This window comes from Formica exsecta, unplaced genomic scaffold (genome assembly GCF_003651465.1).
Source record: "Formica exsecta isolate Colony F162 unplaced genomic scaffold, ASM365146v1 scaffold2, whole genome shotgun sequence".
NCBI classification, from domain to species: domain Eukaryota; kingdom Metazoa; phylum Arthropoda; class Insecta; order Hymenoptera; family Formicidae; genus Formica; species Formica exsecta.
This window is the reverse complement of record NW_021849297.1, coordinates 3,408,327-3,421,509: the sequence shown is the minus strand read 5'-3', so window position 1 is coordinate 3,421,509 and position 13,183 is coordinate 3,408,327. Positions and strand designations below refer to the sequence as shown.

General features: G+C 28.7%; 5 protein-coding genes across 9 annotated transcripts in view; 1 reads left to right on the top strand and 4 right to left on the bottom strand.

Moving 5' to 3' along the window:
- LOC115234424 (zinc finger protein 420-like) overlaps positions 1 to 1,349 on the top strand; it is a 35,076-nt gene extending 33,727 nt beyond the window's left edge. The window contains exon 3 of the mRNA XM_029805487.1: positions 1,234 to 1,349. The gene's annotated coding sequence lies outside the window, so the exon portion shown is untranslated. The remainder of the gene's footprint in view (positions 1 to 1,233) is intronic.
- A 1,136-nt stretch (positions 1,350 to 2,485) lies between these two features.
- LOC115234428 (MOB kinase activator-like 4) lies at positions 2,486 to 6,027 on the bottom strand. The gene is made up of 4 exons (XM_029805494.1): positions 5,838 to 6,027; positions 4,879 to 5,252; positions 4,637 to 4,771; positions 2,486 to 4,548 (listed from the first exon to the last, which is right to left on the bottom strand). Exons 1-4 carry the CDS (start codon positions 5,895 to 5,897, stop codon positions 4,452 to 4,454), a joined length of 666 nt encoding a protein of 221 aa, XP_029661354.1. The 5' UTR covers positions 5,898 to 6,027; the 3' UTR covers positions 2,486 to 4,451.
- A 408-nt stretch (positions 6,028 to 6,435) lies between these two features.
- On the bottom strand, positions 6,436 to 8,436 carry LOC115234427 (probable protein arginine N-methyltransferase 6.1). Of its 2 annotated transcripts, XM_029805492.1 has the most exons (5): positions 8,136 to 8,436; positions 7,919 to 8,061; positions 7,726 to 7,840; positions 7,215 to 7,581; positions 6,436 to 7,028 (listed from the first exon to the last, which is right to left on the bottom strand). In XM_029805492.1, the coding sequence occupies exons 2-5, from the start codon at positions 7,952 to 7,954 to the stop codon at positions 6,515 to 6,517; spliced, it is 1,032 nt and encodes a 343-aa protein (XP_029661352.1). In that variant the 5' UTR covers positions 7,955 to 8,061; positions 8,136 to 8,436; the 3' UTR covers positions 6,436 to 6,514. The 2 variants fall into 2 exon arrangements, with proteins under 2 accessions (XP_029661352.1, XP_029661353.1); XM_029805493.1 differs by lacking the exon at positions 8,136 to 8,436 and having other exon boundaries at positions 7,919 to 8,106.
- Positions 8,437 to 8,671: 235 nt separating this feature from the next.
- On the bottom strand, positions 8,672 to 11,247 carry LOC115234443 (DNA repair protein RAD52 homolog). Of its 2 annotated transcripts, none has more exons than XM_029805514.1 (6): positions 10,902 to 11,247; positions 10,648 to 10,792; positions 10,401 to 10,549; positions 10,089 to 10,314; positions 9,438 to 9,593; positions 8,672 to 8,977 (listed from the first exon to the last, which is right to left on the bottom strand). In XM_029805514.1, exons 1-6 carry the CDS (start codon positions 10,938 to 10,940, stop codon positions 8,838 to 8,840), a joined length of 855 nt encoding a protein of 284 aa, XP_029661374.1. In that variant the 5' UTR covers positions 10,941 to 11,247; the 3' UTR covers positions 8,672 to 8,837. The 2 variants fall into 2 exon arrangements, with proteins under 2 accessions (XP_029661374.1, XP_029661373.1); XM_029805513.1 differs by having other exon boundaries at positions 8,674 to 8,977; positions 9,438 to 9,605.
- A 328-nt stretch (positions 11,248 to 11,575) lies between these two features.
- LOC115234359 (general transcription factor IIH subunit 2-like) overlaps positions 11,576 to 13,183 on the bottom strand; it is a 3,089-nt gene continuing 1,481 nt past the window's right edge. For all 3 annotated transcript variants that reach the window (XM_029805387.1, XM_029805386.1, XM_029805385.1), the window contains 4 exons: positions 12,977 to 13,150; positions 12,654 to 12,910; positions 12,222 to 12,471; positions 11,576 to 11,925 (listed from right to left, as the gene is read on the bottom strand). In XM_029805387.1, coding sequence (XP_029661247.1) covers positions 11,794 to 11,925; positions 12,222 to 12,471; positions 12,654 to 12,910; positions 12,977 to 13,150 — 813 coding nt within the window. In that variant the 3' untranslated portion in view covers positions 11,576 to 11,793. The remainder of the gene's footprint in view (positions 11,926 to 12,221; positions 12,472 to 12,653; positions 12,911 to 12,976; positions 13,151 to 13,183) is intronic.

Sequence of the window (13,183 nt, the reverse complement as noted above, 5' to 3'; positions counted from 1 at the left end):
TTTTATTTAAAATTTTATGTAATTATATTTTAAAATGTACCTATAAAGAGAGAGATAATTTCTTGTTACATTTCGCTTGTTAGGAAACATCTATTTTAAAAGCGTAATAATTGATTAGCATATTGTCTATTTGCTCTATAATATCGCCTTTTTATGTGAGATTTAGCTTAATAATAGAAATATATTATTTTTATAAACAAACAGTAATTGTATGATTAATTTTCACATTATTTTATCGTATGTACATTTTTGTTAAACATCAAAATCTCTTTGATTATAACTTAATATTCTTTACAATATAAGCTTTATTTGATACTAAATCTTCTAATTAATATATTCTCTTAACGCTATTTTTATAATTATCTATATTAATTTGATATAATTATATTCAATAATTTTATTTTTCTAGATATTTTACATTATTATTATATTTGATAATTATATTTTGTCATAACGATACTCTTTTTCTCAAACACAAAAAGAATTGATTATTAGATACAGAAGTCCGGAAATAGGTCTTGCAGCATTCTCCGACTTGTATCCTTATCATTGCGAGCGCGGAAACCTCAGATAAACGTCACAATCGGCAAAATATTTCTGCATACGACTGTACAAGGTCGTTCTAAGTTCCATGAATGGTTCCGAATGGCACGCCAGCGAAGCTGCGATGCTTGTGACTGAACCCATGACCTACTGGCAGAGAGAAGAGAGAGAGAGAGACGCGATGTCTAAACATCCCCGTCGCCGGCTTCGATTTCCAGAACAGCTCAACTATTTCTGAAATTGCATCCTCTAACATAATTCTGACCTTATTTAAAAAAAGAAAACCTGTCTCGCGCCTTTGTTATGTCAAAATCTATTTTCAGTTGCAATGATATATTTTGCTGTTGCATCGTACATATAGGACTTTTAAATAATATGAAAAATCTTATCTATGAATCCCTTTCCGGAATTTTATTCCGCACTTTTTTTTTTTTTTTTTTTTTTTTTTTTCAAGGCCATTACAAAGAAGTTTCTAATTTTAGTTAAAATTCTTTTAAAATAAAGTTTAATTCTATTTAATATAGATAAAGTTTGATCGATGAATATAATATGTTCATTCTCTTCAACCAATATTAGTTGATTGTCCTTTAATTAATTAAAAATAAAATATTGATCAGTATTACACATATCGCGTGTGCTTAACGAATAAGAAATATAAGAACTAATTCTTATCCTTTTTTTGTGTTTTAGATGGGAAGATCAAAATTGAAGAAGAGGCTAAAGCGAGAAGAAGAATCGACAGAAGAGCCGACAAATACGAAAGTGCCAATCGATAATTTACCAAAAAAATTCCTCTGGATGCACGTAAGTCTTCAAATCCTTCAGAGTTATGGAATAAACAGTTTTATTCACGAAATATACTTTAAAAGGTTAAAAACGGTACAAAGATCAGAAAAGTCCTTGATTATGCGTTGAAAGAATTCCCCAGTCATAATAGCATTGTCTGGACCGGGATCGGACAAGGTATTGCGAAAGCCATTTCTTGCGCGGAACTCTTCAAGAGGAAGCACGAAGGTCTCCATCAAGTCACAAAATTATGTTATATCGAGTAAGTTTATTAAAACAGATATCAATGGATGCAATATCGGTGTTCAATTATCATTATGATTTCAGATCGGAAAATCCGAAAGAGGACGTAACTACCAAAATTCATCGAATACCGGAAGTCCATATCTTATTAACTAAGGATATTAAGGACACAACTGAGCTTGGGTGAGACGTATTTAGTTAAACATTAAAGTGTGCGTGCGTGTGTATAATCCTCCAGATTCCGTCAAAAAAATTATATGTTTGTATCATTATTTATCTGAAAATCTAATCATTTTGACTTTAGATATCAAGCGCCTGGCGATTGTGGAGAATTTCCAGAGAAGGAAGATACATTGGCATCGAAACCAACTAAAAACGTTGGCAATGTGCTTTGCAGCAAGACCGAGCAATTAGGGATAAAAAAGCTACACATCGGGCAGAAAAGGAACAACAAGTGGATTAATAACGCGGAATTATCTTCGAAAAAAAGTAGAAAAAATATATCTTGATATTTATGTGTGATAACATATTAATATATTATATCTAAAGAAAGATTTAGATGGTGCAATTTTAAATATTAGATAGATTTACAAATCCCCAAAAAGAATTTAGAATTTATAATAGAGCACGTTATTTGCACAATATCTGATTTTAATAAGATCTTGATAGATTTTTAGATAATCGACTTTACAAAAAATTTTAGTATGTTTGGAGTATTAATATCTATTTCTTTTTAATTTTATAATTTGCAGCAATTTTTTTCGCCTGCAGTCCGAATATTTTTCTCTTGTTTTAAATATAGAAAGTAAAACAAAAAAAGTAATAACTAAAAAGTATAGACCTCCATGTTTACAATTTTTTAGAAATACTATTGTTTCCTTCTGATAACAATTTCAAAAGCAAAATGACAAAAGCCGTATGTAGAAAGTTTATTTTCTGTCAATACATAAACAATTTTCACGGGACAATCACATGTTATATATATATTTATATATATTTCTGCTGCGTATTGATTCTTCACATCACACCATATTCATTAATACATTATAATTCGAACTTTTGTACTTACAAATTTTTATGTACAGTGCTACAATATCCTGATCCCATTACATCAGATAAGAAAAGAAATCTATGTCACAATGCGCAATTTGTCAGAGTCTCTTGTTTAGAATCTCATTAGAAGTGTATAGGGCAGTACAACTTTCACATCACAACAAACATCAGTATGTCAAATGTGAATTACAATTCAGTTTTCCATGCAATACCCTTATAATACTATTTTACAATACATAATAAAAAAATTCATAACAAAGGCGTGTATGTGAACGCTGTTCTTATAAAATAAGGATTACATGTTTTATTCGTCGAGCTATCACCAATCGGTCATCATTTTCTGTTCATTATCGTAAGATCTGATTTTGTAATGGCTATGTTTTCAATTTAAAAAAAGTCACCTACCATTACCCATTTAAAAAAACGATTCGTGCTATAATTTTATAACGATATGTTATTATATTTTGAAATCTTAATGAATTGGCAAATCATCAACCTATTCTTTCAACATTCCATTTCTTTTGTTATCATAACTTTGACTTAGCTTTATGTTTTAACATACATAAAACGAGCATTCTGTTCAAAAGTTTTGTCGACAACGGGATAGGGAAGTCTAACATTCTGCGATTGATATTGCTATATGGAATATATGTATATGTATTATAAATAACAAGTATTTTTCTCTATACCACCATATTTATCGTTATGTCACTCGCTCAAACAATGCATTTTACAAAGATCAACTACGTAATGTGGATTATTATGCTCACTTTAGACTAATATGATTCTCATATAATAATGTGTAAAATCGTTTATATAAATTCTTGTTATGCAAATCGATAACAAACGCATTCGAGACCTTATTTCCAGTTTATTGGAAATTTCTATGCATTTCTATGCTGGATCTTGTTTTATCAAGCCACTTTGATATTTATATCACTTCTCAAAGTTAGATTTGTTGCTTTATTATAGGTAGAATAAAAATAATTATGTAATTATAATATAATTTCATTAATTCTCTTTCTCATATTAAAAGATTTTAGTTTCTTTTACAAAACGCATTATTTTTACATATAATTAATGATAAATAAAATTATACAAATATAATAGAATTTTAACAGAATCGTATAAAAAATTTTGTTTATACATATAGAATGTTTATAAACAATTATATATATACTAACTTATACTACTAGTGTAAATCAGTTATACATTTTTTTTTCATTATACGTATTTAGCATATAAAGACACTATTATTTTTACAAAAAAAAAGTTGTACAATTGTTACATTCAAAACAGAGAGATATGAGAAACACTTTTCCCAGTGTCTGATAACTTCAATAGCTTAAGATTAAAAATTTATAATATATATTCTACTATTACCAATATAATTATAAAAAGTGTAACAGATTAAATTACTGTATATAGTATCCTTTACGAAATTTGATAGTTTTAATGAATTTTCTTATGCTGCTCTAAAACATTGCTCAGATCTTAAATATTAAAAAATAAATATAAGTAAATATAAGGATATGATTTGCCAAAATGCGGAAAAAACTCTATATATATCAATAATTGCATAACTATTGATATAACATTCATTGAAGATAGTTTCTGTTTAACCTAATCATATTGGAGACAGATAAAAGATTATAACAAATTTATGCTATTTAAGTATGAACAAATTTACTGACCCTATTCAAAGACCTTTGTCATATATATATATATATTTGTCATAAAGTATTAGAATGTTATGTGAATATTAGCAATTTTTCCTACTAGATCTGGCAATTCGACTTTGGACAATACGATCGCAATGTTAAGTCCTATGCTTCGCTTTCCGTTGCGCCATCACCTTCCATAATAGGTACTATTAAATTATCCTTTGACATCAGATTATATTTTGTCACAAATGAGGTAAACCTGTAACAAAGTAGTAAAAATTATTTTTTCATTGTATAATATGATATATATTGGCTGTATAAAAATATCGATAGGTTGCATTTATTACCTGCGGCAAAGGTAAGTCTCATTTTCGAATTCATCAAATATTGTTCTATGGTGGAAGTATGCATGTGAAAAGATTCTGTAAACCCTACGGCAGACGGAACCAAGTTTTGCTACAGAAGATTCCTTAATGCTGATTCTGAAAAAGGAATTAACATATCACAAGCTAATTAGAAATTTTATATAGAAAAATTTATTTAGAAATATAACAATAAATTTTGTTTAAATGAGACATAAAGAAATTACCTGCTGGGAAAATATTTGTTGCTGTTGAGTAGACACGCCGCTCCATCCAGGGTGTGCCGAGTATAATCAATCGCAGGACATTCTTTGGGAGTTTTATGTGCAGCGCATAAAAATATCCACTGTTCCGTAGCTGTCATCTGTGTGCATGTTTCAGGATGACATTCTTCTTGTAATCTCACCGCCAAACCATTAAGTTCCATGCAAAACTGTCTGAGATGTTCATATTTCCATACTCCTTCATCATTAGCTTCTGGCATATTAAGTATTAAATCAATGTTAGATGGATCTCTTCTGATCATTTGTTGAATATATTGTTGCACAGCCAGCGTGCTATCCATTTCTTCAAACGGTTCATCAGGCCACCTGCTAAAGTCCTAGAATAACAAAACTTTAAGTATATAAGCTTGATAAAAATAATTAAACTACGTCAATGTTTTTAAATAATCGATTTCTTCTTTGTTATATAGGTCGTCATGATAAAAATAGATTAGATATTGTATAAAATGCAGCTCTGCGATTTTATACCAATTTGTAACAGTCAACGAAGAATGTCAAATATGAGATAAACGGTCCGTATCGCTTTAAAAATATAAAATAGGAAATTTTATACAAATGTATTTCGCACGAAGAAAATAAATGATCTGATATATTTTTTTCATATTTTGGTGGAGGCTGAGAAAATATGTCACAGTCATATAATCACAAAAATATCTTGCAAAGAATTTATATAAATGCAGGCGATCCTACGAGAGAAGATAACAAAATATATATTATTCTCGTAGTATAAACAGTGTCTCGGTTTATCTCGCATAGTTCATTGATTTTCATTGGGAAAGTGTCAAAGGAGGGAGGAAGTGTTAGGAAATCTGTGAAGATATGGTCGGTGTGATGTGGATTCTAGCAATCTGTGAAATATCGCTTGTGGATGCGACTACAACTTCTTTAATGAAATTAATAACCTCTGCTTTCGTTCCAGGTCTGTTTCTTCGCAAAATCGTAGGTCCGTCCGCCATCTTCATCTTGCCAGTTGTTGCACTTGACTGACCGGTATGCACGCTCACGCTCGATTAGCAAGGAGATAGGAGATGACCGCTCCGCTCCGAAGTACTCGTCGATTGATGATGATGTGCACCCGCGAACGCAAGTCCTGTTTCGTTCCATCCTAGAAAAGACGAATCAAGTCTGAAAGTTGCCTAGACTGTTTCCTCTAGAAGAATTATGCATGCGCATTATGCCATCTGTGTGAAGCGTATAAACTCATATTTTAAAAATTTTGCGCCATTTTTTAAATTTGCATAAATATCTCGTCAACGATTCGCACAATCATTATACAGTTATTTCGTCCGTGATTCTCAAATCATGTTCATCTAATACCCACATATGTATATCAGCTTCTATTAAAGCTTGAGGACTCGACTTTTAAAATTTGAATCACAGCAACTTATATTTCAGTATTTACATTCAACAAAGTTACAAGTTTCAAAGTTTTATATATTTATATAATAAATTATAAATATATGAAAAAGACAGATAAAACAATTATAAATAAAAATTTTCTTTACATTGTATTTAGAAAAATATTTATTTCTTTTTAGCATATTATATACAAATCTATAAACTAGCGTTTCCCATTATATCATTCATTTGACAAAGTATTATCATTGTTTGCTTGATCTTCAATATATGTTCTTGTCACTATACACTTTGTCATATGACAATTACATGGAATATCGTGCTCTACTTCCTCTGCGTCTAACAAATTTAGTTCTATATTGTAACGTCTTGGATTCGATACATCTCTTTTTAATTCCAATTTAAAGGCGATAGGTTCATTTTTTATCACCTCTATATCTTCAGGTAGGACAATTGCAGTTTGTTTCCAATGTGTTGCCTCATCATGAGGTGCTGTAGATAGTTCTGAACCATCTGGGAATTCGACCGCAAACCAAATGCACATCCCTTGATAATTCCCACCCTTCTCACATACCGATACATAATCTTCTCCACCTAATAGATTTATTTCCTCTACAGAGATGCAATTTAAATCCAGCCAAGCAAGCAATTTTCCTTCTGCCAAAAGATTATTTTGATTTAAAAGTAGCACTTCTGGTTTCATTGATTTAATTTTTCTGTACTCTTTTCCAATACATCTAAATAAAAATTGAGCATATCGTTGAGTAAATATAATTCTTGAAATCATAAATATAAAAAAAGAGAATAAGAAAAAGAAAGAGAGAAGTAAAATATATTACTATTTTTTAAGTTTAAGAAATTAGACATATGTGTGGTGCCATTACTTGTTTTCTCTTTGTTATTTAAAAATAATATGTAATTACCTCATACTGACTCCACATACATTATCCCAAAATTCATACATCGATGGTAACTGGCATGGTGAAGCATACAATTTTGCTATGGATGGGAATAACAAACCATCCTCTCGTAAGAAGTTATCTCTAGCAAAAAGTACAGAATCTAACATTCCTTCATGTACTAAATAAAAACCCATCCATTCTGAAACAATTATATCCACTTTCTCCAAACTATCTGGATGGATATCCTCTACCTTACTGTGAATTACTACAACTGTATCTTGTACATTATTTTCAATCAACACTTGTTCAATAGTCTTTGCCAACATACTTGCTTCCACTGCATATACTTTCTTTGCACCAATTTGAGCACAAAAAATTGATAATATACCTGCAAAAAAATATACATATGATCATAATACATAATATGTTATAATATAATGTGTCGGGGAAAGTAATATATGTATAATACATATTTTTAATAGACAATACATATAATTGGTCGTAAGAAAAATTTAATAAGCTAATAATTTACCTAAGCCAGCACCAACATCCATCACTACTTTGCCCTGAAATTCTTTTTTCATATTAAAAATAGCATTCTTGTATGTTGAAACACGTGTTTTGTCGCTTAGCATTAATTGATGAATCTAAAAATATGCATTTAATAAACATATACATACAATGAACATTATATAACTGAATATATATATATTTATTTGACTTACATCGAGTTCTTCGTAGCTTTCAAAATATTGATCCATGATTTATTGATACAGATAACCTAAATAAAAATTATATGTAAAATAATCCACACTTTTCTTCTTTTAATGTTGCTACTTATTTAATCTTTGTTTTTCTTATTCGATATCTGAAAAAATATATAAATCAAATATATATTTTAAACATTGAGTGTGTAAACACGTGGGTGACATATCATCTAACCTTCTTATATTCAGTGTTTCGCTCAATGTCGATGAAATCCGTGATTTAACATTATATTTTTATCTTTCAGAAAAAAGCAAAAATAACTAAACGTACAATTGAAAACATCTTTATTAGCACATTAAATATTTTGAAAAAAAAAAATATGTATTGCATTTTTTTTAAACACGATCGTTTGAAAATTTATACATATATATATGTATAATAATTGTAATTATTAAATTGCATCTATAGTTTACATCACGTATGCCATAGATTTGCAGTACTGGCAGTGATATCGGAATAATCGGAAAGCAGCCTAATTATTATATAGAAAACAAGATAATAAATATATTATTGAGTATTTGATATCTCGAGAATATAAATGAAACCTCTTTCTCCATATATCTCTTTCAAATATAATATATATCGCATTACAGTGGTTTTAATCGATAGTTTTTTTTCTCTTTCTCAGATAATAAACTTATTTTTTTATTTTGTATTTTATGTTATATTTATTTATTTAAATAACAATAATAAGGCTATCATTTTGTCTCAAAGCTCCCCTTCTTAATTTTATTTATTCATTCATTTATATATAATTCATTTGCTTAATATAAAAAATAAATTTATTATATATATATACATATTACAGATATTACATTAATCTTGGCTTTACAAAAATGGATGTGTTTATATGATGCTATTTATGTGTATATTTTATTAATATTTAGGATTAGGCTTATTATCATTGTTTAATACCACAAGCCCTTCCTTTTCCATCATACGTTTTTTAAATTCCATCTGTTTTTCCATTTGCTTCCTTTTTCTCTCCATTCGTTGTAACTCTTTCGCAGATAATGCTGTAAAGGATTAAAAGATAATCAGTGCTTAAAATATCTATTAAAACTTATTAGAAAAATCATTTTATACATAAAAATGATTTAGTAATTAAAATTTTCATTATAGTTGTGATGAATTTACTCTTTTCTATCTAAGCTTAGGTTTTCCAGAATTCTATGAGAATAACATATTTTTATATAATGTAAAATATTTTTATTTATCTATATATACTAATATATACTTTATATTTAATGTATCATAATTTTAAGCAGTTAATAAAGCAATTTCAAAATATAATAAAATCAAAATTTATAGGGTATATTTAGTTTGAATTAAATATTAGGAAAATTTTATCACATACACATATTTAAATAGATCTGGATCTTATAGTGCAAATCCAGCATATACTGCAAGTCCAACATACATTAATAATAATGATTTCGATCGATATTGAATACATTCACTTATCTGGTATATTACCTTGTTTTGATTTCTCTTCAATTTTAGTATCTGCTTTGTCATTTTGTACTGTCACTAATTTATTCTGATCTGACAAAGATAGAAGTTCTTGAGAGCTAACCATTTTTGATGATGGTGATGAAATATTAGCGTCAGTTATCTTTTTCACAATAGGTACTAGAATACGATCTAATTTTATAATAATTTAAATTAGATATATGTACTATAAAACATTTCATAAACATATAATTAGATAAATTTATTATTAGCAAACCTTTATTTTTATCTGATTCCAGATTTGCATACTCTATGTTATAAACAGGCTCTTCAATAGGAATATTTGATTTTTCTTCAATCTGCTTATTAACAGATGATTGTACCATTCTTTTCTGTATATCATCAATTTGTTCAGGATTAATTTGTTTTTGTGGTTGCAATTCTCTTTCAATTTTGCCTCCAAATGATAACAAAACTCTCCTTAAGCCATTTACAGCAGAACCCTGTGAATCAAAAATCTTTTAATTTTTCAGTCAAATATAATATAAAAAATTGTATTATCTTTTTCACAATAGGTACTAGAATACGATCTAATTTTATAATAATTTAAATTAGATATATGTACTATAAAACATTTCATAAACATATAATTAGATAAATTTATTATTAGCAAACCTTTATTTTTATCTGATTCCAGATTTGCATACTCTATGTTATAAACAGGCTCTTCAATAGGAATATTTGATTTTTCTTCAATCTGCTTATTAACAGATGATTGTACCATTCTTTTCTGTATATCATCAATTTGTTCAGGATTAATTTGTTTTTGTGGTTGCAATTCTCTTTCAATTTTGCCTCCAAATGATAACAAAACTCTCCTTAAGCCATTTACAGCAGAACCCTGTGAATCAAAAATCTTTTAATTTTTCAGTCAAATATAATATAAAAAATTGTATAATTATTTATTTTTTCAAATAAGATATATACAATTCTTGCATTGTGTATTGACAAGCCTTTTGTAGATTCTTCTGCGCTATAATAACCAATATCTTCGTGAAAGTTTCCATTCTCCAGTTGAACTTTAACGGAACTAACACATCCTACGCTACATTTGGCACCAATGATCTCAACATAATCTGCAATGAATTTGAACTTATATTATATAGGTTTGATAAGAGAGAGACTATAGTTATATTTACAGAAATATATTCTTCGAAATTAACCACAAATATACCTAAAGTCTGATGAACAACAGTATGATTCCATTTTCCTTCTCCAAAAACCTTATTAGCCGTTGAAATTAAATCACGATAATCGGCTGCAAAATCCATCGGTTCTATTTTCTCAGATTTCTTTGCCGCAGCTTGTTTTGTGGTAGGCTGAGAGGTGGAAACATTCAATTTTAATTATTTTTGCGCGATCGAAAAATAAGTGATTTTTACATTATGAAGCCAAAAACCGTTATCAGTTCAGATGGAAATTACTCACAATTTTGATACACGATAAAAAATCGTGTCCATTGTACATATTGTGGAGAAATTCGCGCCAATGATTTGTGTCTTTAAATCACAAATTTTAGCGCGCAAATAGGAACAAGAGAAAATGAAAAAAACGCAGGATATAATCGATAAGGATATGAACCAATCATAATTTATGATTATCGGGAACTGTCATTTTGAAATCTGAGACATAAAGGACTGTCCAGACAGATATGCGTAAACACGGAATGGACACGCAAAAAAATCAACCAATCACGTATTTAAACTAAAGAATACAGCAATATGGCTACATGGCATTTTTTAAATTAGACATTTTGATTGGCCAATTTATCTCTTGGTTGGATTATCATTTGGAGATAAAAATTTGTTTTTGTGGTTGGATTATCATTTGGAGATAAAAATTTGTTTTTATGGTTGGATTATCATTTGGAGATAAAAATTTGTTTTTGTGGTTGGATTATCATTTGGAGATAAAATTGAAAGAGAATTGCAACCACAAAAACAAATTATATATATGTTAAGTATCGGGATTGTAGATATATTGTTTTTTTTCAAATACGTATAATTAAGATATAAATTGAAAAAGAAGTTGAGATTGTAACGATAATGAAAATGATTTTTTCTAATTCGGTGCATATAAACTGACATTAATTATAGAGTCTCTTTTTTACTTTTAATTATTTATTTATTTAAATTAATTTAAAAAGCTTACTTAAACTGGGATAATGTGTTTCTATGTTTTCATTGTTATTTACCGTCTTACAAGTTCTAGTGTGTTCTAGTACTATTAAATCGATTATTACATTATGATTATTCTGTAGTATTATTTTTATCACTCTTTGTGGCAATGCTTATACAAAATTTATACTAAACATATTTTTTTAAGATTTATCTGTGGTTTTATTGTATGTTGCAGGATTTGTCGCACAACCGGGACATGTGTGTAAGATTTCATGAATAAATATCTCACAGTCTAAACAAAACGTTTGATTACATTTTCCACAAATGTAGACCTAAAAATAAAAATACATATGACACATACATTATTCTTACTTTATATATTTGAAATATTAATTATGAATTGATTTCTCTTTCAAATAACTCAAAATTGTAAAATTTTTAATTTTTCAGTTATATATAGATATTTCTTTTCAAACTTTAATATATGTATATATTAGTTTTTTTATCTCTCTTTTTGCTATAAATCTTTATTATATATGCATTTCACAAGTTTTTAATTTTAATAAAATTATCTTCTTATTATGAAAATTATACAATTCTGCAATGCAACATATGGGAAAAACGATACCTTTTTGTCCTTTTGCGTAAAAGCTTTTTGGCAACCAAAGCAGAATAAATGGTTGCTTTCAAATGCAACTTCTTTAAAAGATTCAACAGGAAATAGATAATGATACGATCGTGCTAAATGTGGAGCAGATACTAAAGTAAGACCGCAAGCTCTACATTCGACGGGAAGCTCGCAATGCTTACTAAAGCACTGGGGACAAAGATAGCCAGTACTCATAAGTTTTACCGATTCATCTGAGTTTTCTGCGTGGCTGTAATAAAAAAAAAATAAAGAGAAGAAAAGTAGAAGAAAAACATAGAACTTTAATGTATATGTGTATATGTCGGGGAGCAAAATTTTTAATGCTATTAAAAATTATATTAAAGTATCATTTATAACACATACATATGTGCAAAAAATAAGGGCGCATATTATTCTAATCTGTGCACTTACCACATACACACTGTCATAGACGTATCCGATGCACTAGAGTGTAAGGCATGATGAGGAAAGCCCATTTTCACAAGCGCTGCATCTAATCGCATTGCAGCAGGTGGAGGATCTATATGCGCGTTTAACTGCTCTTTGTAATGTTTATCGTCGAGCGCAACACCGTGTTCTCCACCAGTAACGTTTGCCATTCGTTTACAAATATATAATTCAGCTGCCAATCCTATTACGCTACACCTGATACCATCCAGTTTCATATTCTGAAACAATTTCCATGCTAAGAGAAACTTTAAAGCAAATATTATTATATACAATAAAGCGCATACTCGTATTATTTCATTGATGTCTCCTGGATCACAAGTAGTAAGAGCTCCGATAATTATCAATACTTCTTTACTAGCATGAGATGGTAATAATTTCAATGATTTTGTAGCTAATTCCAAAGAATTTTGCAAGGAAGGTTCACCAGTTACTACAGTTTGTTGTAGAGCTTGTAATTCCTATAAATAATAAATTTTATATATATATATATA

Coding starts and splice junctions, on each gene's coding strand:
- LOC115234427 (XM_029805492.1), bottom strand. CDS start 7,954: ATGGATCAATATTTTGAAAGCTACGAAGAACTCGAT. Junction 7,841..7,918: donor AAAGCTACGAAGAACTCGAT/GTAAGTCAAATA, acceptor GCATATTTTTAG/ATTCATCAATTAATGCTAAG. Junction 7,029..7,214: donor GTATGTGGAGTCAGTATGAG/GTAATTACATAT, acceptor ATTTTTATTTAG/ATGTATTGGAAAAGAGTACA.
- LOC115234443 (XM_029805513.1), bottom strand. CDS start 10,940: ATGTACAATGGACACGATTTTTTATCGTGTATCAAAATT. Junction 10,315..10,400: donor CAATACACAATGCAAGAATT/GTATATATCTTA, acceptor TTTGATTCACAG/GGTTCTGCTGTAAATGGCTT. Junction 8,978..9,437: donor TGAAGAGAAATCAAAACAAG/GTAATATACCAG, acceptor AATCCTTTACAG/CATTATCTGCGAAAGAGTTA.
- LOC115234428 (XM_029805494.1), bottom strand. CDS start 5,897: ATGAAGATGGCGGACGGACCTACGATTTTGCGAAGAAACAGACCTGGA. Junction 5,253..5,837: donor GACCTGGAACGAAAGCAGAG/GTTATTAATTTC, acceptor TTGTTATTCTAG/GACTTTAGCAGGTGGCCTGA. Junction 4,772..4,878: donor AACAAATATTTTCCCAGCAG/GTAATTTCTTTA, acceptor TTCCTTTTTCAG/AATCAGCATTAAGGAATCTT.